General features: G+C 38.7%; 1 protein-coding gene across 22 annotated transcripts in view; it reads left to right on the top strand.

The window, feature by feature from the left end:
• LOC141389784 (aminopeptidase N) overlaps positions 1–25,844 on the top strand; it is a 332,473-nt gene that overhangs the window by 291,090 nt on the left and 15,539 nt on the right. For all 22 annotated transcript variants that reach the window (XM_073961852.1, XM_073961840.1, XM_073961857.1 and 19 more), the window contains one exon: positions 25,477–25,839. In XM_073961852.1, the coding sequence (XP_073817953.1) occupies positions 25,477–25,839 (363 nt within the window). The remainder of the gene's footprint in view (positions 1–25,476; positions 25,840–25,844) is intronic.

Genomic DNA, 25,844 nt, shown 5'->3' with positions numbered 1-25,844 from the left:
GCACCTTTTTTTATTAACTTATAACAGACCACAGGCAAAACCATGAAATTTGAACATATGTATATAAGGGAGCTATTTCTATATCTAAACCGATTTCAATATAAATTAACAAACTTATTTGTAGTCCGAATTCCGTAACATTTTCCAAATTTTATTGTAATTTGATGGAATTTGCATGCTTGGTCAATCATTTGCCTGAAATCGGGCGAACATATATATGGGAGCTATATCCAATTCTAAACCGATTTCAATATGATTTGTCAAAAATGTTTCTAGACCAAAATCCGTCACACATTTCAAATTTCATCAAGATTGGACATACATAGCGGGATTGGTGCCCAAATACCTAAAATCGGGCGAAAATATATATGGGAGCAATATCAAAATCTGAACCGATTTCAATATAACTTGGCAAACTTATTTGTAGTCCTAATTCCGTGGTATTTTCCAAATCGCATAAAAATTGGGCAGAATTTGCGTGTTTGGTCCATCAATTGCTTGAAATCGGGCGAACATATATACGGGAGCTATATGTATATATGAACCGATATGAACCAAATTTGGCATATTAGTTTCTAAGCCCATTATAAACATCTGTACAAAATTTGGAAGGTCTAGCTTGCCCCAGTGATTTGTTGCCTCGAAAACCTGTCATTGGCCCCATCGTGCATGGGTTAAGAAAAAAATCGTGGTTTCAAATCTGTTCGCGTTCACAAAATTGGATGCTGCACTCAAAAGTTATATGCGGTTTTACTCTCTTGTAAAGAAAAAATATTTAAAAATTCCTATTGAGTTGTAATAAGAACATGTATATATGAATCGTTAGCAGAATGTGATATCTATCCGTAGATGCTAAAATAGTTGCTAAATTTATTTTTATTTTCGCGGTAAATCAAGAAATATTGAAGAAATCTTGGAATAAATTTTATTTATTCTAAATCAAAGTCCAAAAAATCTCTAAAAAAAATAATTTAAAAATACGTACAGAATCTAGACAACGCCTAGAAAAATGTGAGACCAAAATTATAAAGATCGCGTTTATAACTTGCATATTACAGCAACAACAAACAACGGAAACTTATTGTTAGAAATTATTTCAAAAATATATTTTTGGTTAAATACGAAAAATTTGAAAAATAAATGTTGGGAGTTATTCTATTATTTCGCTAAATTTCGATCCAAATCCTGAAGTATTTTGCTTAAACTTCTACGTGAAAAGTAATTAGTCATCGTGAAAGTATATTTGCTTTCTGTGATAAGCTATAGAAATAAGAAGTAGAGAGTAATATTGAAATTACAACCAAAGAAAAAACACAAAAATTAAAAGGCGTGTAATTCGCGAATCCGTTGAAATCAGTTGGGGTGCATGTGCTTTTCGGATACAGGGAGTCCATGTCTATCAATATGCATGGATTTTCCCATGTTTCATTCAGCGGCCAAAGTGTGCCATCAGTTGCATCTTACTATTCAAAAAGCCTTCAAGTGGGCAAAAATTACGCGATGTGCATATGATTATAAGGTGCATCCGATTTCAATGGCCCCCTATTAAAAATACGTCAATATAAATTATTTTAGACAGATTCGTCAAGAACTGCGGATGTGCCACCACATTCTATTTTGGGATAAATAGGGATATTACTCCCGAATCTTTGTAATTTGTGACACACCTTTTTGGCAAATATAATAATCGCGTATAAAGGATTACATTTATGTAAAAATAATCAAAGAAAATCGCGGTTCAATTCGCGGAATTGTCAAAATATATTTTTGCAGATTTTCCTACTTTCAAGGTATCTATATCCGGCGTTTTAGTGGATGGATTTGACCGCGGAAGAGCTCATTAGATCCGGCACGTAAAAAAACTAAAATCACGCGGGGTTCAGGGGTACCTGTACGACAGTTGTAAATTTTAAAGCCAAAAAATAGGTTTTTTCAGAAAATTTACGGACCAAATTTTCGCCTTTGGACTTCTATTACTAGGAAGCTGTACGGAGCACACTCATGAGATATACATCGAACGACGTGGAATCGCGAGTTTTACAATCCTATAAACTAGTTTCGATTATTATCTAGTTGCACCATATAATTATAAGAAAAATTCGAAAAACACTGAAATCAAAACTTCAAAATGTCAGCATCGATTTTAGGGGGATACAGTGTATATATCGAAAAGTCATACACTAGAACCATATTGCCTAAGGGGTATTCTTTAGTTCTTTCTTTGAGCATAGGTTTGAATTTTCCGTGGTTTGGCCAGAAATCAAGAAAGAACACAAAAAAACTTGTAAACTTCAACACATTTTTCCCATTTTTTTATATTACCACCAGCGCAGCTTCCACGAAAATTATTTGTTATGGTCCATATTATGAGATCGTAGCTAAAACACTTCAATATATATAAATGTATTCATATTTTATAAAATATATTAACAGTTCGCGACTTATTAAATGGTGAACCTCAACTTCAACGATTGTAAAACTTTTTTGAATATGACCATATATAGTCCATATTCAAGCCTTATATATATATGTTTGGTAGATATATTGGGATGTGTAGAGTATGGACCAAATCGGTCACTACCATCAAGAGTTATCATGCACACAATTTTCCGAACATTTCTGAACTCTTGAGGGGAGGTACCAGAAAGAGTGGACCGATATGGCTTAGGGTCATTCGGATACAGTTTATTAGATTGAAACCACGACGCAGGCGTTTTACGATACCTTATAATTTTATCATGGTACGTCAATCACAAAAGTTCAACATTTTCGATTATGAAAGTTGCTGTTGTAATAGTTCGGATGAAATCAGGGGTTCCTGATGAATATAACTAAAAAAGGGAAAAAGAGAAGGAGAAATATGCCAATTATTTGTGTGCTCCATGCACATGTTGGATATGCGCAGCCGGAGAAACTGCGTCAATTCAATGAGTTATATGGGCAATGGAAATGCGATATATCATGAGGGCTTTGAAGGCAGGAAAGTTATTTGTTTAGGGTACTGCCAATATGTTATCTATAGGAATTGAGAACATTCCTATTTCCGGAACGAAGTTGTACCAGAATGAAACGTGTTTGCCAGGGTAGTTGCTGCTCACTACCCGAGATTGCAGGATGAAGTTGAATTAGGTCTTTATTGCATCTGTACCCACTTATAGTTTTGCAGACCACCTGTTGATGCCTGTACGCCCGTGAACTTTCACATCAATCTCGGCACTCAACTGCTCAATTTGGTCATCACCTGGGACCGCTTTGAGAATAGTTTCCCTAAATAGCTTCTCACCCTTTCTGGATCATGGGGGTAGGCCTAAATTAAGTCCGACCTCCGTTTGCCAAGATGTCACTGGAAGTAGTTAGGGACGATGGAAATATTTGGAGAGCTAGAACGTCTGGCAGTAATTCTCGTAGAGAAAACCTCAATGATAGAGGGGAAATCAGATGCATTCATCTGGCTCGCAATAAGCACACATGGTGGATCGTTCGGTGGCTGGGAATACAAAATCTCGTGATAAGCGTTTTTATCCCCTCTAGACAAGGATCAGGATGAGGAGATGCAGGTTGAGATGTCTGTGTATTTCTGACGCCCTGCTGAATGACAAACGCGAGACCTCCACCGTAGTGTCCATCTCTATCCCGCCGGTTGATGGTATAGTTCCCAGAAGATAAGGGGGAACAATTGCTGGTTTCTTGGCTTCTTGGTGTGCAGCAATTCGGATGTTATTGTCATGGACAAAGTTTCGGATCTCAAGTAAATTATTTCTAAGACCATTGCAATTGAATTGCATGATCTAAATGAGGTACCTATGTCGGCAGCATGCGATGACAACTGCAAAGGGTTCCCTTACGTGGATATGCGGATGGAATTGTTAATAGCCTGTTAAACATGATGTTGCCTGGAATGGACAGTATAAGCATTTGGACCGACAACTAGAAGAATAGTCAGAATACTAGTCGTGCTACTAGCATGGATACTACTAGAGGATAGAGAGCTAGGCGGAAGGTTAACCATAGAACTACAAGAATAGCTAGTAGAATAATTAGCTAGAGTACTAGCATGGATACTGGTAGGAGCTCTGTTGGATGGAAAACTAAACGGAAAGCTTGTCGCAGAACTGTATGGAAAGCTAGTAGGATAACTAGCTGGAGTACTAGCATGGGCACTAGTAGGTGTACTATCGGATGGAGTACTAGACGGAGTGCTAGTTGTAGTATTGGAAGAATGGCTGTATGGAAGGCTAGTTGTTGCTCGGGGGTTGGGGCAACAGGCGACTATGAAGCCGGGACTCCAATCACTGTGTAAACGCAAGGTGGTAAATCCCCTCATGAGGTACCAGTTATTTCAGCCATTTCACCGAACGGATGTTATGTTCCTCCGGATTACACTCCGAACAGTACCATTGAACGTCCTGGACAGCTCGTTGAGAATAATAGGAATTTCTCACGGTTGTAGGAGAGGGTGTTCTGGATGTTATAGGCTGGAGATTAGGAGGAGCAGATTGAATATTGGTCGTTCCGGAACGTTGAGCCGATTGTACCTGGAACGGCTTCAGAAGGTAGTATAAAGTGGTTTTGTCGTAGACTGGGTTATGTTCAGTCCCGTCTAGAGTTTGCATAAGCAACATCTAAACTTTAAGAAATGAAAAGACTAGAGTTCTCCCTTACCTGGGCTTTTATTTCAGGGTTTTATTGTTAAAAGTACGATAAGCTTTCGGTTCATGTCAATCAACTTCTTGAATTCGAGTATTTTTTACGTGTAACCCATATTTATACCCTCAGCGTTCATATATGCCTCATGGAAATAACGGTTTTAGACCCCAAGTATGTTTGGAAGAAATTCGTTTCAGACAATTTGGAGTCGATTTAGCCATGTCCGTCCGTCTCTCTGGATGGTGTGCACGATAATTCTCGAAAGGATCAACCGATTCGAACCAAATGTTGGGTATGGTAATATTTTGTCCAAACTTATTTTAATTTCGAAGATGGACCACATCGGTCCACGCGTTCCGGTACCTCCCCCACAAAAGTTCAAAAATTTCCTGTAAAATGGTGTAAACGATAACTCTCGAAGGGAGCAATTCATTTGGTCCAAACTTCGCAGACATATATCGGGTTCAAATATGGGCTATATCGGTCCACTCCTTCACCTACCTCCCACACAAAACTCGGATAAAGTTAAGTTTAACAGCTCAAATCTGATCATTCCGAAATTTTACTCGGTAGATTGTCCATGCAGCTCCCTTTACGACGGCACAATTTTTTTTGCGCAAGTCCATACTTTCTGAGCTATTGGCATAATAGCTCCAAGAACCCCTGACGGCACCAACCAAAATGGCAAATCCTCAAGATAATTCTCGCAGGGAGTTTCTGATTGATGCAGACTTTTCACATTGTATTATTTCATCCAGTCATGTATCAGGTTGGAATATGGACTATATCGGTCCAACTCCTTCGGGTATCTCTCTAGGGGAAAAGTGAAGTTTAAGATCTCCTCTCACATCGTTTTGATTCTTTTTTTAGTAGGTTGTTCTAGTGGTCTCATTTACAATTGTACAATTTTTTTTGTGGAGTAAGTCAATATTTCCTGAGATAATGGCCCAAAAGCTCCAAAACACGCCGAAACATATTAAAATTGCTATTGTGCAAGAAAAGTTTAAAACTAATTTAATATTTCGGGTCCTTTATGCAGAAGCGTGGTTACTAAAAATGTTTGGTATATGTCAGTGAGTTGGTATAGCCCCACATTAAGGTACCTACAGGGTTTAAAGCAAACTATTGATTCAAAATCGATATATTTTATATACCGCATGATTATTGTGTTGTTTTTTTTTTTGTCGGCGGCTGAGTTTATATCTCCGTCAGCACTGATACGTTCTTACTTGTTTTCACCAAATCCGCCAAAATGTTGGTATTTGGAGTTCTTTGTAAAAGGAAACCCTCTATGCAAACAATCACGATGGGACCCACGTTTTGGTATGGACTTCATATATACATAGGTACCCCCGCGATTTAGGCTATTTGGAAAGTCTTGGCCACATTTTCCAATTGATTAGGTTCTAATTTGTCATCTTTATTACCAGGAGGAAGAACGTCTTTTCGCAGAAAATGCTCAAAGTAGATCCATGTTTCGGAGTAGGGCCCATAGCGCCATCCTGATTTTATTAATTTTGAGGGTCTTGGCCACATTTTCCAACCGTTTTGGCTTAAAATTTTGGTTTCTTTGAGAGTAGAAAACATTCGTGCCGAAGTTATTGGTATATATTTCGGAAAGTTCCCCATATAACGGTACCTCCCAAGTCTACGTTCTCCACCGATATTTTCTGGACTGAGAAAAATTCTAAATGGAGATGATGGCATTAGGTCAGAGAAGCTAATTTTTCATTATTTATTTAAATTGTTTTAAATTTGAGGTGTTTTCCTACCCCTTCGTATCTAAGAGTAGGTGAGTTGTAGCGATTATAACAATATTGCCACTTGAAACACGGCATGAGACTACAAAAGCGTTTTTACACTATTGTTGCAGGGTAGTTCAATCGCTAGTTTAGACACGAACCTTCCGTTGGAGAGTGTTTTTACCGATCGACATACGGATTGTGTTATGGTGAATTAAGGTTTGTGCCTACACTAATGACTGAATCACCCTGTTACAGTAGTGGAAATATGCTGTGCATCTTGCAGATGTTGTTCAAGGATAAAAGCGATACAATCTACCTTCTTTATAGGTTTATTTTTTCCGAAGGAATATAGGTTATACTTAAGTCCATTATTTCAGTTTGTCGTAAACTTCTTAGCTTAATGATCACATCAGGGACATTCTGTTACTGACACGAACTCCCCTCGCAATCAAACCAGTGAGGAAAATGTTAGCTTATTACTTCTTAACTAAAAATTATTTAATTTCTCTAAACTGTAAACGTCATCTTCTTTTCATGACTCTTCGGGCAAACACTGAGAATGACGTGATCATTGTCAATTAATTCAATTCAACATCAACTAATCACACAAATTCGATGAGTGCACACTTTGCAACAACAACAAACAAAAAGAAAAACTATGACAACAATTCGCATGCCATTTTTCTTGCAATAACATTCTAAACCATGATGGATGGCATAGCATGGTATGGCATGACGACGATGATGATGTTGGTGACGGATCGATCGTTTGTTTCAACAGACCATAGTCATGCTGGCACGTTATGTGAATTCTTATTTGTTTGTTATTGTTGTGTTTTCGCTATATCAGTAATAATTCCTTGTAAAAGAACGTGTTTTGTTTTTGTAAAAAGCACCATGCTTTGCTTGCTATCCGACGCTATCGATCTACAGTGAATGGTGGTGATCTCAATGCATGCAAAGTTGTAATTAGGAATTAGCATTGCAATACCTAAACCCCATTGAGCAAAGTACCCCCAGGGCCCATGTTTAGAAAATATTATTCATACAATTATGGAAAATGTAAAGGAGAAAGAAAAATTTAATAACAAAGTTATTAAGTGTTGATGTCATTACTTTGTCATGACTTAAACCATCACACTAGGGGAGGTATGAGTTTCAGATTTACGTCTAATATTAGTAATTAAATGCTAAATGAGATTTCCAATCCCTTAATTATTTAATACCATGTTTCTTAATAAAGCTAATGACTTCAGGCGACTAGAATGTCGCCTGCATTTCAATGGTGAAATGATTTTCTTTGACAGTATTCTGTCATTCAGAATTTGACATATGTATTTGCTGTGGAAATATTTTGACATTTGACAACTTACTTTAGAATGAATATAATAATACAACAATTAATTGTTATTGCCGCCTAATTAAGAATTCAATTGTTGTGGTGTGAAAATCAATTTAATTGAATTCTTATTTATTATTTATGGCTTGTGTGGATGTCAACGAAAAAGATCAAAAAGTATCGACTGGCGCCCGATTGTTATCTTCACAGATGCATTGTTTTACTGATTGAAATGTTATCTGAGGGAAATATCTTTTTTTGGAATTCTATTTGATATTATTAAATTTTAAAATTCTTGGCAAAAGATATCTATGGTGTCAAAGCGTTGGACAGTCTCATTAAAGGAATCCATTCAGGAAACTTGTTCGATATATGAGATAAGTGAGAGTATAATTGTTGTTGTATATTGCGACATTTCCAGAATATTGAAAATATTATACGAAAGTCTAAATGAAACCTCGTTTGGTAGCGAACTGCTTGCAGTGGTTCTTTCCTACTTTAACAGAAGATCGCCTATCAGTAACAGCCTGTTTTTGTAAAAATGCTTGCCTGTCACAGGAACCGTTCGTACTAAAAAGTACACGTTCAAAATTTGGTTATTGTAAAATTTTACAAACCATTCGTCTTTATATAAAAGCTTTAGTCTATTTCGGTAAAGCTTTTATATTTCAGGGTTTCCATAAAAGAAGACAAAACTGTAAACAAATTTGTCAAAAAATAATTCATAAATATGAAGAATCGGCGGTACTTCTTCTTCTGCACTTCTGTGAAAATAAATAAAATGACATTCCCCACCAGTTTTCATGCGTTGTATGTCATTTATTATGCAAATAACTCAGTTTTCATTGAAAACGATGGGTCTCTTCCATTCATTTATTTCTGAAGTATTCGTTCATCAGATTTTTTTAAGAGAACCAAAAAAATTACGAAAATGAAAAGCTTTCAGTTGTTTGTCACACGAATACAAACGTCAATTGGTATAAAAACCAAATTGTGTTTTCGTGCATGAAATCGACGAACGACAAAAACAGGCTGGTAATGTCATCTTTCAATGTCACATTAGATTTGCGAGGATACAAAACTCCGACAGGGTATAAAATATCGCTGTGGGGTATTCGATTTGATTCCATCATCTGGGCATCCAGGCTAAAATTTTTTCTGAGGGCTCTAATTTCAGATTTTTTACAAAATTTTCTGAATATTTTTTTAAAATTTGATGATTTCTCTAATATTTTCCAAGAAATTGGACTGATTTTCTAAAAGTTTTTTTTTCAGAATCTCTTCACCTTTTTGGAGAATCTTCGTTCCGATTTCTAGTAGATATCTAAGGGATTTTTTGTTCGGTTGTTGTTGAAAAACAAAGTGATTGGTTATAAAATTCGCATATGCAATTTTTTTAATATAAATGAAACATACATATAATAATTGAATTTTCACTGAATTTTCCAGAATTTTTTTCCGAATTCGGACCAATATCTTTTAGAAAATCTAAATGTTTCGAATTCGTCAGGAAACTCCTTAGAAATACTTTCCGAATGCGGTAAGCACGTCCATATAACTTTCATACCGAATTCGGTACGAATTAGACATCAGAATCGGAAATTTGTTCAGAATTTCTGACCGTATTCGGAAAAAATGTTAGCTAGGTTGTTACCAATAGCTTAGAATCATGGCACAATTTTGTCTTGCTTAGAATAAAGTCAAACTTACAACAACAACATATTGAGAAAACATTGTTCTTGTTATTTTGTGTGTGGATTAATTCGTATGTGTGGAGAAGACACAACCCCGCGAGGATTCCTTGCCCTCCCACTGGCTTAGAAAAAATGTTGTTCCACATCTTGACTACGCTTTCTGTATATTTTACCAGGTTTCCATGCTCGTCTCTTTAGGAGAATGTTTCACTCTTTGGTAGAATTTCTTTAGACTCTCGCTTTTCCAGTTTTCCGCAGAAAATACCTCTTGAAGAGAGATTCTCTTCCCTCCTGCTTTCTCCCGAAACCGTTTTAGCGTGCTTCTCCTTGCTACTGATTATGTTTTTTTGTTCGTTTTCTTGCTTAATCCGACTCTGGCTCTATCTCCAGGTATAGGAATGTGGCTGCTTCGATTGGTTGTAAGCACAAAGCTACTGGAGTTAGTTGAGTAGTTTTGGCAGAATAGTTGAAAAAGTGCAGTGCGTCGGGCGGGCCTGTACCACATGCTAGGCATATATTTTGCACGGTGTCATCAATCCTTGTCCTATAGGAATTTAGATGGCTGCACCAACCTAAACGTAGTAGAGCCAAAACTGCTTTGGTTTGTCGTGGCAGCTGACGTTCTTCAGCTGCGATAGATGTAGGATGTAATCCAAGATCCCCATTCAGACAATAGTTTTTATGGCATCTGTGTGGTTGCTATCCAAACCTGCTTGATAAACTTGCTGATCTAGGGCAGTTATGTTCAAATATTTGGAGCGTTAGCCTCTCTGAGAGCGTCTTTCCTTTCCTAACAAACGGCAGATAACGTATATGAGCGACCTTAGCTGATCTAGGGATTATTTCTTATATCGTTGGTCCTCTCTTTCTCTCTCACTAGATCTTGAAGATTCCTTCAGACATGCCTGGGTAGGGGAGTCCTATATACTACACGATGTTGACTCTTACGAGACAATGACATTGTATTGTCGTACTGGAGCAATTTTCGACTCTCCACACAGATGGTCCACTCTGTTACAGTTTGAATATTGTTTCATCGCTTTGCATTTATGCTCGCGAACCGCGCTGGCTACGCAAAACTTACTACAGATCGATATATGTATAGCTTTATACGTGTTCAATAAGGTTGCTTTATCTGTCTCACTAGATCATGAAGATCCCTTCTGACATGTCTGGGTAGGGGAGTCCTATCCACTAAACGATGATGACTCTTACGGTAACAGCTGAGCAATTACTGCCACGAGAGACTATGACATTGTGTTGCCGTACTGGAGCAATCTTCAACTCTCCATGCAGATGGTCCACTGATGACATGACCAGGTACTCCGTTACAGATCTCAGGGCGGCGTTCTGACAAGTTTGAATATTGTTCCATTGCTTTGCACTCATGTTAGCGAACCGCGTTGGCTACGCAAAACTTACCACAGATCGATCTATAGCTTTATAAATGTTCAATAAGGTTGCTTTGTCTGTACCCCAAAGTGCTGCCGGCTAGGGACCTTTTTCCACATCTCAACTTGTCACATGTAGCTATGGCATCCGAAAATGACGTGAGCATGCTGTCGAATGTTACCCCTAGGATCTCGGGGTAATTAGTGGTCGGAATTCTGCTACAATTTTCAACTTTTCACACTGCCGTCCCCCAATTTGGCACCGGCCGACCTATCGCTTGGTCGTGGTCAAAAACGTTTTATGTCTGCATTAGGCCGGGGCGATTTGAAAACCTTTATGGGTTCTTCGCGTTTCTTATTCCTGGGATTGAACTGAGCAAAAAAGTCAAGCCATTGAGATTTTCGAGCCAACACAAAGACAAAAATTGTAGCCAAGACAGTAATTAAGTGCTCTCCAATACATCGTAAAAGCATTGGAACGCTTTTTAAGGCAGTTTTGGTCTTGAGAAGGTGCAAACTTTTCGGAAAATGTCGATAAATGGCATTGTGCTTAAAAAATTGACCAGAAAAATATTCAAGCGTGTTGGGATCCATGGAGAACGAAATCGCCCCGGCCTAGTCTGCATCCCAAGTGCTTCCGACCAGTGACTTGAGGACCTTGTTCCTACATCTCTGCTTGTCGCAGATACCTAAGGCATGCGGACAACGTAAAAATGCTGCCGAATGTTACCTCTAGCATCTTGAGATAGTTAGTGGTCAGAATTCTCCTACCATCGACTTGAACATTCAACTCTGAGCTTATCTCCACAGTCCATGTGGTAAACAGAGTGTCATAGACTTGGTGGTGGATATTTGCATATTCCTCGTGCGGTAAAAATGGTAGAATCAATTAAATAATATTTCGCAAATGACATTGAAGAAGGACCCACTACCATGATCGTACAATCGTGGAATACAGAAAAGGTGGAGAAGACACCAGACGACCATATCGTACAGTCGCGCCGTCTGAAGGCGGTGCAATACCGGAAACGTAGATGTTAAACAATTCCGGAGATATCACCCCACTTGGAAAAACACCCTGTTTCACTGTACGGCGTTTAAATTCTTGTCTTGAATTCAACGTAGACTGGAGTCCGCAGTTATAATTGATTATCCAACGTTTCAAACTTGGCTTGAGGGTATTCTGCCCGCGTGGAGTACTAGACAGTATCTAAGGCCTTTGAGGGCCACCAACACTGTCCTATTGCACGGCTTGTTGCGGTTCAGTCCTCGACTAATATGTGTGGAGATGGCGTGCAGCGCTGTTGCATGCCATGCTGTTTACGCCCATGCAGATTATCGGCAAATGCATACCTATTTCTGGCGCTGGGGAGAAGCAAAGACTCAAGAGCCTTTGCTATGCACCATCGATCTGTGCGATTCACTTTTGCTTAGCTTCAGTAGCGGAGCACTCTGCACATTTTCCGAACTTCGCCATGATGTGACAGGTTAAGGGAACTTATTACGAGAAAAAATATCTAATGAGCATTCACTTCACCCTGTCACTCACTTAAAATAACTTGCGCACCTCTTCGGAACAGTCAGCGTAACGTCACCAAACGTTAAGGAGGTCATATCATTAAAGTTCGCTGGATCTTTTCATAGAAGGTAATTGGATCTTCTAAATAAAATTAGCTGAATCTTCTCCAAGAAGATCGGTTTATCTTCACATTGAAGATCGTTGGAGCTTCTCATAGAAAATCACTGGATCTTCGTTTTATATCAACATATATAAACATATATAAACATAGAAGATCGCTGCAGCTTCTCATTGAATTTCGCTGGATCTTTTCATAGAAGTTAGTTGGATCTTCTCATATAAGATATAGAATCCTCTCTAAGATATCGTTATATCTTCATCTGGAAGGTAGTTAGATCTTCGCCTAGAAGATCTAGCCACCTTTAAAGGTCGATGGATCTTCTCATAGGTGATCGTTGAATCTTCTCATAGAAGATAGTTTGACCTTTTCAGAAGATAGTTTAACCTTTTCAGAAGATCGTTAAATCTTCTCATAGAAGATCTTTGAATCTTCTTATATATTATCATTGAAAATTTTTGTTCACTTCGGGTATTCGACCAGCAGGTATATAGCTATGATGATGTCTCGGAACTTTCTATCTTCTGCCCGAACATCAGAAACTTTGGACCATTCTCTGAGGCGGTGATTGGTGAACTCCCTGACACTAGATCCGTTAAATTTCCTATGATTGATGAAAATGTGGTGTCTGCTGATGGAGACGAGATTGAGATGGTCTGACTGAAGAGAAACAACGTCATTTGTCAGACCAGGTGACACGATGGATGGTCCGAACTCTGTCTGCACTTTTGCCCTAAAATTTAGAATTTTTTGTGGAAATTTGTAAAAAAAAATTATTGGACCGAATCAATATTACGACGTTGAACATCGTAACAAAAGGATTACTCTCTTCGAGAGTTATCGTGCGCTCCAGACTGACAGACGGACGGAATTCAAATTTTCTGAAACGGATTTTGACCAAATATACTTGGGGTCCAAAATCAATATTTCGATGGGACAGATCGTTAGATAGTATCAAGTTGTATTTATCCTCGTTAACCAAAGGCTGAGTCTATATAAAGTAGAGGAACTGAGCTACCTTTAACTAAAGACAAAATTTGTTGTGATATCTATGGGTGCGTGTATTGTTGATAATCGAATTATCCTCCTGGTCAATACGTATGTGATCGGGATTAGAGATGAGCGATTGTCGTGTTTCGTGGCACTAGAAAACACGATACAACAAAGCTAAAAGGTTTAATACTTAGTCGTCGCTAAAGTGCTGTTGTTGTTTATGTGTGTATTTGTTGTTGTGTAGTGTTTTCTAATGACACGAACACGACAATCGCCCACCTCTAATCGGGATTTGAATTCTAATAAAAATTCTCTGCACTCGATGACCCTTGGTCAGATTTTATCCCTGAAGATACAGAAGTTTAGTTTAGATATCGAAGCATAAAAGACCAAGCATTCGTTTTGACGACTCAAGACTGCAAGGGACGTGTCCCATCTTGTTTTTAGAATAGTTCCCAGTCATGTTATGCTCTTTGTGAAGTACACATATACATACCTCTGACCTGTTCAACTCAAAATACCATTCTTTTGCCATTCTTACTTGTTGACTCTACAATAAGTAATGGCTTAGCCTCATCGTGGTCTATCTGTCGTCGTATATAGCGTATACCTTTTGAACCCAAACACTGAACACGCTGCTTTGATTGGCATTTTGGCAAATTCTCTATCAAACCAAAAATGTTCTAATTGCAATACACTGGCTGCCGCCGTTGGATCGTGTAACATTTCCGGTATTCCCTAAAAACAGAAAAATAGACAACAATGCTTTACAAGAAAAACACTAAATCAAAACAAACACTATAAAGAATCGATGTTTTCCTTCTGTACAAAAGCGTTACAAAATAAAAAAGAGAAACATTTTGCATTCAAACAAATAAATTTTCAGTTTTGTTTTGGGGCCGCAAGAGAATTCATTTGCATTCTTCACACTATGAACATGGGATACGTTTTACATGTTAATTTTTTTGTACACAATGATAACAGTGGGGGAAGTTTCAAATTATTTCAAAATAATAATGAATACCCATTATTATTGATATATCGGATATCTCTAAGGTAATCAATTGCATTGACCCTGAAAACATTTGTATAATTTTTATTATTTGTATTTATTATTATTTTCGCATAATGTTCACACCTAATAATTTTATTTCCTCGAATTTTAATTTCCTAACTTTGTTTTTGGAATTGCTGTTCTTGGTAACACACTTTCCGGAAACATTTTCATCATTCACACCATAATATCATGATAATTTCTTGACCACATGGATTTATAGATTTTCATTCCATTCCAACGTTGATACTTGTTTACTTTTCCTATTGAATTCTATTCTATTTGTTTTTCCATAGCACTTTGGCAATTCCATTTCATAGATATGCCAAAGAACAATAACAACACTTCATGCCTTAATGATTCCACCATCGCACCGCAGCAGCACCACTTCTGCTGTCAGTTTATTTTTCATTCCAGCTAAGGAAAATAAACGCAAAAACACAAAATGCAAAATAAATATTTGTCCAACTGTCTGCAGAATACATGTTTGCGTATTTATTGATATTAAACGTAGATTCTTATTAAAAAAGCATTGAATTGATGCTATTAACAAAATATTTAAATAATATTTGGATGATAGTCGTCATCGTATTGTGCAAATGCAGCTGCTGATGGTGGCCAATGTGAGTGAGAGTGACAGATCAGGAAATGATATAAGGTGTTATTTTTAAATCAATAACAAAATAAATTAAAACATTGTATGGGGAATATTCTATTGAATAATAATGAGGAACACTGCGTGGGAGATAGGGGAGGTTTTTCAAAACGAAGAGAAAAGTCAACTGTTACGGTCTATTTCTTAAACATCGACTTATTTACTAAGGTGGCCCAAGACAGAATGAGTGCGCATATGCAGGCCATAGAATATCCTTTCAAACGCGCTAATGCTTTATGCCAATTCTCCAATCACGAACAACTAATCAGTAGGAGGATAAAGAGGGAGCGTGCAAAAAGTACATTGCATGGGGTGTCACCATGGTGCAACGGTAAGCACACTAACCTTGCACACTGAATGCCCGAGTTCGATTCCCATGCGTAATGAGTATTTCACCCGTGTAAAACTTCTATACAGGTGGTGCCTTAAAACAGCCCATTCGGACTCGGCTATAAAAAGCTATCATTAATTGGTATGAGAGAAGTGTCCTTTGTCAGCTCTGGGATGTTTGTGGCAACATATTTTGTTTGTTGAATTTTCGTAGGTAAAAAAAACGTTTTGGAAGTTTCCTCGGAGAACAAATAAACACATTCAACAGAAAAAATATACATTATCCTTGGGCAGAGTTTTTGGAAAATGGAGAAATTAAAATTATTCCGTTGTAACAAAGACCACAAAAATTTACTTTAAATATTGGGACATTTCGCTGCTCATATCTGAAGAAGTTTAGACTTTCCCAACCATATCAGAAAGTATGGAACTTCCCCCGAAAAAGTAATTTCGTTATAATCAGAATCATTAGGCCAACTTCCGATAAAAACTTCAAACCAATTCTTTTGTGAGGCAGATAACGGAATGAGCTGTCCGATATAGACCATCTTCGAATTTGAATTAAGTTCAAGAGAAATTGTACGATGGACCAATTTCAATCACTCTTTTCGATAGATATCATGTCAACCAGCCCATTCGCAGAATTTTTCGAGCTTTTCGGCCTTTATGTCAGGAAGCAACGATTCGCCAATCGCTGTAAACTGTTGGCAGGTGTTTTTGGAGCTTTTGGGTCATTAACTCAGGAAGTTTTGATACATAAAAAAATTACCGCCATAATAGGGACCGCTGGGACAACATACTGCAAAAATTGCAAAATGATAAATCTTAAAATTTTGATTGGGAGGTACCCGAGGTGTACCTGATCTATGTCTGGAAGAAATATTCTTCTTTATTTGCCAATCCGTGTTTGAGTTTTAGCGATCATACAATTATGTGTTGGGTGACGTAGGGGATGGAAGATACCAAGGAACGGTCCTGACCGGTTTTAACATGGCAAAGCCCAGGATTTATCTTGGTCCCTCTTTCGTCTCAAGTGGACACTGACCTCCCCGTGGTGTCACCTGGGGAACTGCCTTTAACACCCGTTAAAGGTAGTGAGCTAACATGTGCCGCGCGTTCGCCCATAAGAACGTTAAAAACTTGGGTTTGGGCGTCGGGTTAGTAACCCTCCCCTAGAAAAAAACAGCCTACTATGAAAAAACGAAAGAAAAGAAAAACAAAACCCTCTAAAGTTGACGAACCCCGCAAACGTTTTAAGGACCATGATCTGCGAATCTGCACCTGGAATGTTCGCACTCTTTATAGAGAAGGTGCAGTCTTCGCATTGGCAGATGTACTTGGAAAGTACAAAGCCGATATTACTGCCATACAGGAAATACGATGGACTGGGAAAGATGTCACAACAACACCTAAAGGTGACGCACTGTATTATAGCTGCCATGACACAAAGCATGAGTTTGGTTGCGGTTTTGTAGTTGGTCGGAGGTTAAAACATCTGGTCTCCAGCTTCACCCCAGTGAATGAAAGACTTGCTACAATTCGATTTAAAGCAAAATTCTTCAACATCAGCTTTATCTGCGCTCATGCCCCAACCGAAGACAAGGACGAACAGACCAAAGATATATTCTACGAGAGCTTAGAAGAAACATATGACCATTGTCCTGCCCATGACATTAAAATTGTTCTAGGCGATTTTAATGCCAAAATTGGAAAGGAGAATATCTTTGGACAAACAGTTGGGAAATTCAGTCTACATAGTGAAACATCAGACAATGGAATGAGACTGATAGACTTCGCAGCGGCAAAAAACATGGTAGTTAGCAGTACCAGATTTAAGCATCTCGATATTCATAAGGGCACTTGGCTGTCTCCAGACCAAAGAACAATAAATCAAATTGATCACGTTGTGATAGATGGAAGACATTCATCGAGCGTGTTGGATGTACGATCGTTCCGAGGAGCAAACATAGATTCGGACCATTACCTCGTTGCAGCAAAGGTACGTACCCGTCTAAACGTTGCAAATAAAGCACGGACAGACACAACACGAAAGTTGGACATCGCCAAGCTGCAAACACAACAGATAGCCACAGCATATTCCACTCAACTGACCCAATTGCTTAATGATAGCACTTCTCGTCCCGATAACATATCAGCACAATGGCAAAATATTGCCCACTCCATGCAAACAGCCGCAAAATCAGTACTTGGATACCAGAGACCTCCACCAAAGAATCCGTGGTATGACCAGGAGTGCCGTGCTGCTACCGAAGAAAAAAATGCGGCATATAGGGCTACTTTACAATCAGTAGCAACGCGTAGCGCACGAGAGAGGTATCGGGAGAAAAGGAGAGAGGAGAAACGTCTTTTCCGCAGGAAAAAGAGAGAAATGGAAAAGAGGGAGTGTGAACAAATGGAGATGTACAGGAGACAGAACGAAGTCCGAAAATTCTACCAAAGAGTCAAGCATCAAACTGATGGCTTTGGTACAGGAATATCCTCCTGTAGAGATCAACAAGGTAATTTGGTAACTGATACAGATAGTGTGCTCAGGATATGGAAAGAACATTTTTCCAAACTGTTGGTATCCGATAGCAGTGAAGACGGCGAAGATACCACAGATCCAATCCCAGATGATGGTATTGAATGTATACCGCCCAGCCAAGATGAGGTAAGGACAGCAATAAACCGGCTGAAGAATAATAAGGCGGCAGGAGCAGATGGCCTACCAGCCGAGCTGTTCAAAACCGGAGGCGACACGCTGATAAGGTGTATGCATCAGCTAGTTAGCACCATCTGGCAGGAAGAACGCGTACTCGACGATTGGAACGTGAGCATCCTATGTCCAGTCCACAAGAAGGGTGATAAGACTGTGTGCTCCAATTATAGGGGCATAAGTCTGCTCCCTATTGCATATAAGATAGTATCTGGCATATTGTGTGAGAGACTAAAGCCTATGGTCAATGAAATTATTGGACCCTATCAGTGCGGCTTTAGACCTGGCAAATCCACCATTGACCAGATATTTACCTTGAGACAAATCCTGGAAAAGACCCAAGAAATGCAGATCGACACCTTCCATCTTTTCGTCGATTATAAAGCAGCATTCGACAGCCCTATACGTTCAAAGGTGTTCCAAGCCATGTCTGATTTTGGTATTCCTGCAAAGCTCATTCGACTTTGTAGAATGACATTAACTGAGACGAGATCCTCAGTTAAAATTGGAAAGAACCTCTCCGAAGAGTTTACTACCAAAAGAGGTTTCAGACAAGGAGACGGCCTGTCGTGTGATCTATTCAACATCCTGCTGGAAAAGGTCATACGGGACGCGAAGGTCAAAAGAAATGGAACAATATACACGAACAGCCACATGTTACTGGCTTATGCCGACGACATTGACATCATGGGTCGATCGGTAAAGGAAGTAACTGACACCTTTGCAAAAGTCGAAAGAGAATCTGCTAAAGTAGGTCTGGCGTAAAAACCAAGTTGATGGTATCGACGCGAAATATGTCCATAAACACAGAACCATCTGTGAATGTTGGTACCTATAATTTTGAGGTAGTAAAGGACTTCGTCTACCTCGGCACCGCCATAAACACAACAAATAACATCAGTTGTGAAATACGAAGAAGAATAGTGTTGGCTAACAGATGCTACTTTGGGCTGAGTAAGCAGTTTAGGAATAAAGCCACCTCTCGTCAAACAAAAATAACACTGTACAAAACACTGATACTACCCGTGCTAATGTATGGTTCTGAAGCATGGGTACTTGCTCAAGCAGATAAGGCAGTGCTTTGTGTGTTTGAGAGAAAAATTCTTCGAAAGATCTACGGGCCAATCTGTGTTGACGGCGAATATCGGCGTCGTATGAACATCGAGCTGTATCAACTATACAATGACATCAATATAGTTGAACGAATCGAGATACAACGATTGCGATGGCTAGGCCATGTTATAAGAATGAGTGAGGATGAACCCGCTAAAAAGGCGTATAAATACGGGCCGCATGGAGGTTCTCGCAGATCTGGAAGGCCAAAGCTTCGTTGGAGCGAACAAGTGAAACGAGATATCACAAAGCTACATATCCCAGATTGGGAAACTACAGCAGCAAACAGAGAGGATTGGAGATTTTTTCTTAGTTCGGCTTATGGAACAAATGTTCTGTAAAAGGCCAGCTAAGTAAGTAACAATTATGTGTTACTATGTATGAAGTTTGGACCCGAGCGGTTACACCCTTTTAGAGTTATCGTCCGCACCATTTTAGAGAAAATGTTTGAAGTTTTCTGGAGGAGGTACTCAAAGGAGTGTATGTTCTTCGAACTTGGACAAAATATTACAATTTCAAAATTTAGACCAAATCTGTTGATTCATTTGGAAGTTGCCTTGCACATCAGCCAGACAGAAGGACAGATAGGTCTAACTTAAAATAAAGTTGTCTGAACGGATTTTGTCGGAACCAACATGGGGTGCAAAGCAATTATTTCGGTTAGGCACAATTTTGATCGCATCAAATTGTTTATAATATATTTATCCTAAAGCCTGAGAATATAAACATTTTGTAGTGAATAAGAAGAGTAAAATATCGATCTGATAACACTAGATCCTTCTAGCGGCAAATAGCGGAACGTTTTCATGTATGTAACTACATTATCGACATATGGTTTGTGCCTTGCCTACGATGCCTTCCGCTTACCCTTACAAAAGTTAGTGTCTAGACTAATAACAGAATCACCCTATAGCAACACTAGTGCCTCGACCGGCAATTTATGGAACTATTTACTTAAGTTCTTCCTCGTTTTCTCATTATCCTCCTACTTGAATCATTGTAACTCCATATGATCGTCCGAATCATATGTCGTACATAGGGATTTCAAAGAAATTTTCTCTCAAACACCGCAAATACTGTCTCTTCTTGTTACGCTGAGTACTTGCCTGGGAATCATAAATTGGTATGGTCTGATTATTATTTTAATGAGTGTTCATGATTTATGACATCGAATACTGGAATAAAAAAGCCTTTTGGGGCATAAAAAGGGGGCAGATAAAGGATGCCGATTAATTAATTCAATGAAGAAAAAGTCAACGGCAAACACAAACACATAATTGTCTGATAAATGACAAGTCACAATAACCCGTAATTTCCCTTCGCTGACACTATCTACCGATCATCGCCTCCGTTAACAGACTACACGACTTCATAACCGCTAATAGCCTCATTTTTCTGAACCATGGAAAAGCTGGTTGGCAAGGATTCAGAGAGATGAGCTTCGTCATAGGAACCATCAAGACAAAAGAATTAGGGAATTTAGGCCATGTTTATATTATAGCCTGTTGCAGGGTTAACCTTCTTTATGAGGATTTGTTTGACGTATATGTAATGGAATTGACATTTAAAACCCAGTGGGTTTGTTAAATCCGGTTATATATAAACGTACTATTACTGTCAAAGTCAACAGGCTATTAGCAAGCATACGCAGAAAAAGTGTGTCGACCACCTAAAGCAATACAATTAATATTGGTACAGGATTAAGCAAATTGTGGGCAACGGAAAATAAGGATAATAGAACGGCTGTTACTTTCACGTGACAGTGACCGATTCGAAGATGTGCGCGTGTTATTTTAAACTGCTATTTATTACGAACCGCGAGAATGATAAAGCAAAGTGGAGTGAGCTATGCCGTATAAAAGCCCTTCCAGCCGAGGAGGTGATAACACCACAATTTACGAAGAGCGATGTTGCAGATGTCATCCGAAACGCGAAATGATCCAAAGCAATCATGCTTAAGTAACTGGATGAAACTGGAGTTGAGTATTCGACAAGTGTCCTCAATTTAACGTTAGCCACCGTTATTTTCAGAAGCATGGACAGTTGTCAGGATGGTCCCGCTATTGAAGCCTGGCAAGGATGAGAAGCAGTTTCCCAGTTGTCCAATACCAGCATGAAAAATGCACAACACTACTTAAGCATTATATGCCATATCCACACATATCAGTTGAGAACTGAACTAGAACAAGCCGTGCGACCGAACAGTTGTAGTGGCTCTTGGCCTATCGAAGGCATTCGATACTGTAAACCATGCCAAGCTGTTTGAGGATATAGAGAAGACTTCCCTCCACCTAGGACGGTGTGGACGCCAGTCATTTGAGGAAACAGGGAGTCCCCTGAGGCGGCGTAAAATCTCCGGAACTGTTTAACCTATACCTTTCTGAAATTCATTACCCTTCAGACGGCATAGAGATCGTAATGTATGCGGATGATTGTACGATCTTGGTGGCGTCGGGTGCAATCGTCAATGACATATGTAATAGGTTAAATTTCTACATTGCTGATTTAGTGCCGTTCTTCCATCAGAGAAATGCATATGAAAATATCCGCCACTAAGTCCACTGCCACCCCCTGAACATATTAGTCGATGGTGTCGTGATTGTGACCACTAACTATCCCAAGAAATTGGGTATATGGTTCAATAGCATGATTAAGTCGCTCGGGCAAGCTACACCTATTTGCCACAAGATCCAAGAAGTAAAACAAGGTTCTCTAGTCGCTGGTCAACAACACTTGAGGTGCTAACAAAGAAACCTTGTTGACCCCTTACAAAGCAATAGGCCAGTCTATGGTAAGGTATTCGGCCCAAAGTGCTATGCAAATGTTAGCGCTACGCAATGCCAGAATATTCAAACCTACCATAATACCGCCGTGAGGACTCAAACAGGGTGCCTCTTCATACCACCAGTGGACAATCTACATGAGGAGACGAAGATTTTACCGGTACATCAGTACAACAAGAAATTGCTTGGGTGTTACCACCGTGACCATCCCTGCCACCATTAGTGGAGAGACTTCGTCCGCCCAGGCATGTCAGGAGAGATCTTTATGATCTGAAGAGAGAGGTACAAAGGTACAATCGTAATCTTCTCAATTAACGTGCAGGCAGGCTCGAATAATATTCACACTGATGCAGTTGCGCAGGCATTACAAAGGTGTAGTGTGAATGCCGTACTTATAGACAATCGCTCATCCATCACAGCAGTAGAACACCAACTGCCAAGACAACCACGACTGGTTTTAGCACAGTTAAGATCCGGTCGTAGCACCCGCCTCAATTCGTATTGGGCCCGAATTGATGCCACGATATGCAACACATGCCCTACGTGTGGTTTGGGACAGCACGACTCGCTGTTTTTTTTTTTTAGCTGCCAAGCTGAACCCACTCACTTGTCTCCTGATTCATTATGGACGCAACCAGTCCAGGTTGCAGACTTTTTGAATCCGCACACAGAGCAACAAGAACCAGAAAACTGAAAATGTATACATACGAACGAACATATTTGAGGTGATACAACAGCAACAACTGCAAAATACGTGGCATCACCTCTGAACCTCTGAATTAACGCGCCTTAAGCCATACCATTGCTAAGAAGAAAAAACGTATTCATCGTATTCAGCCTTCAAGTTATGCATCAAGCTATGGACTCTAGTAAATACATGGTTTGTGTCTTGAGTAAGTCACACACCGATTATCAACCATATGATTGTGTCGGGGATAATTAATGAATCACCCTGTGCAAAAACTATGGTAATGATGAAATATTACTGTGTCTGTTCCCGCACCAAAAAGCTTGTACACATTTCAGAGGAAACAAGTAAAAAAGCGTTAAGTTCGGCCGGGTCGAAAATAAAATAAACGGAATAATTGTTTTCTATCCTGTCCACAATTTGAGGCGGAGATATTCTGTGATCACTGATACATAAATAAGGTAAAAATGCATATAGACCTGTCTTCAATCGGTTGGCAACCTTATATGGAGAGAAATCAAAGTGTGGACGTATGTGGATAATTGTTGGTGGAGCAGTTTTGTGACCACTGGGAACCTCAAATGTCGAATTTCAAATACTTCAAAAGTCAAATTTTAGCTAGTTCGGCCGAAAATTGTATCTGAAATCATCAAAATATCGAAAATCGGGAGGTACCGTTATATGCGGGCTATACCAAAACATGGACCTATGTTAACGATGTTCGGTGGAGAAGTTTCGTGGCCACTGAGAACTTCGAATGTCAACTTAAGCTACTTCGGTTAAAAATTGTAGCTAAAATCCTCAAAATACCGAAAATCGGGAGGTACCGTTATATGAGGGCTATATCAAAACATGGACCGATATAGCTCATCATCGAACTTGACCTTGGGAAATTACAACAAAAATATTGTTTATAAAGGGATTTGACTTTTCATATTCGAACAACTGGTGTGATACCACTCACTACCTTGGTAATTATACCATGGGTAGAATTACACTATGCAACACTGAAAATGCAAACAACTTCTAGTATGCATTTTTTGAAAGTACATATTTAGACTACAAAACCCTAGTAGGGTTTTGTCCTGTCAGATCCAGTTCGGATTTTATGGCCTCATCTAAACCGAGCTAAATCTACACTTTTTTGAATTTATCAGGTCTTTATCTCAGAAACGAATAGGAATTTGGCCTTGCTGTCTTTAGCAATATTGTAGCCCTAAACTAGTAGAACTTATCTTTAGACAAAACCACATAAGAAAAACTCCATCTAGGGCATCAAAATCTATAAAATATACAAAATTTTACATAATTTCTGAAATCCTGGTCAGTATCGGCTAAACTATTGGGAGTTGAACAAAGGAACCAGTTGCTAAAATCTTCCAAATAAAGTTCTCAACAATTCTTTAGAACATTCTGAAACTCTAAAATGCTTACTTCATGTTGTTTCAGCGGTATTTTGTATCATATCTTTTACAACACGTATTTCAAACACAGTTCACACCAACATTTTATTCTCGCATTTCGGATTTTACTACATTATTGACATTTTTAATAAATCGTCGTTGAAAAATGTACCGAAAACAACGGCATAGAGGCATTCTACAACAATGACATGTTCCGAAGAGTTATGTATTACATTCCAGGGAATATTTTTCCAAAAGAAAATATTCAGAAAAAATTGACGGTTTTGGAGATACGGTGCGAAATGTATAAAAATTGTGGAATTTTTGCATATATTTTGAAATTTGAGGCAATAAATGTAGTTTTTCGAGTTCATTATGTCTCGAAATATTTTATTCTTGTCCTTATCTACAAATTTGCTTCAGAGGTCAGAAGAAGATTCGCATTGGTTTCAGAGATATAGCCCCGAATTTCTTTAAAAACTCAATATTTAACCACGTTTAGATGGGGCCATAAAATCCGAGCTGGATCTGACACAACAAAACCCAACTAGGGTTTCTTGTCGTATGGGTCTGTACTTTCAAAAATCTTCAGTTCGAATTGTTTGCACAAGATCACCTTAAAAATGTTGCACAGTGTTATATATGGGAAATACATAGTCCATATTTACATTAGGCAATTTTCCTTGCGGCAATTGTCAGTTTGTCGGTGAGAGAGTGTTTTGAGAGGCAAAGGGTTACCATATGCCTCACCTCCCTCTTCATCAAACTGACAATTGGCGCAACGAAAATTGCCTAATATAAATATGGACATACTTCATATAACTACAAGGCTGACAAAAATAAGGAACAACACCAGCAGGCTTTTCTCTGGGCATTTTATGTAAATTAAAATGCTGACAGACATCAACAAAAAAAATCAGTAAAATTATTTTTTTTAAATCTCAGAAGTCACAACATGCACTAATCAGACGATTGACAACACTTTTTTGTTCATAATTGGTCTGTTCCAGTACTGCAAGAATCTACTAATTTTTGCTATATTTTTCGATAACATAAAGGAAAAATTTTTATCGTAGTAAAAAATAGTAGCTTCTTGCAGGTTCTGGAATGGAGCAAATACCTCCAAATTATTTTCTTCTGCGGAAAAAATCAGCTCCGATTATGTATCCACCAAAAACATTTTACTTTGATTCCCAATGATCACGAAAATTATGGAATATTATTTATTCACATCAATTTCACCACATTCTAATCTACAATATTCAAATTTCTTATTATTTATTGCTAGCATCATCATTGAACCCAATAATGCCACATCGACAAGTAATGGCAGTGTTGCGATACGAGTACAACGTGATGGTCGCCTTAAGTCCTTTGAACCCATTGTCTTGGATATCAACAATATAACGGTGACAAATGTACGCGTTACACGTGACACTTATGCAGAGAATCTAATGCAAGCGGAAGATGTTGAATTTGAAAGCAGCTACAATGGAGATGAAACGGCATATGTTATAACGCTTGCCAAGTCGCTGGCCGATGAAAAAGATCTCAGATTAATTGTTAGTATGGATTTTGTGAGTCAAATTACCGATACACTGCAGGGAGTTTATAAGACAAGTTATATTGATTTGAATACGGGAAGGAAAGAGTAAG

This window comes from Musca autumnalis, unplaced genomic scaffold, assembly GCF_047663935.1.
Source record: "Musca autumnalis isolate F117 unplaced genomic scaffold, ASM4766393v1 scaffold_1, whole genome shotgun sequence".
Classification (NCBI taxonomy): Eukaryota; Metazoa; Arthropoda; class Insecta; order Diptera; family Muscidae; genus Musca; species Musca autumnalis.
Note: the sequence above shows the minus strand (reverse complement) of the source record. Positions and strands in the feature narration are given on the sequence as shown.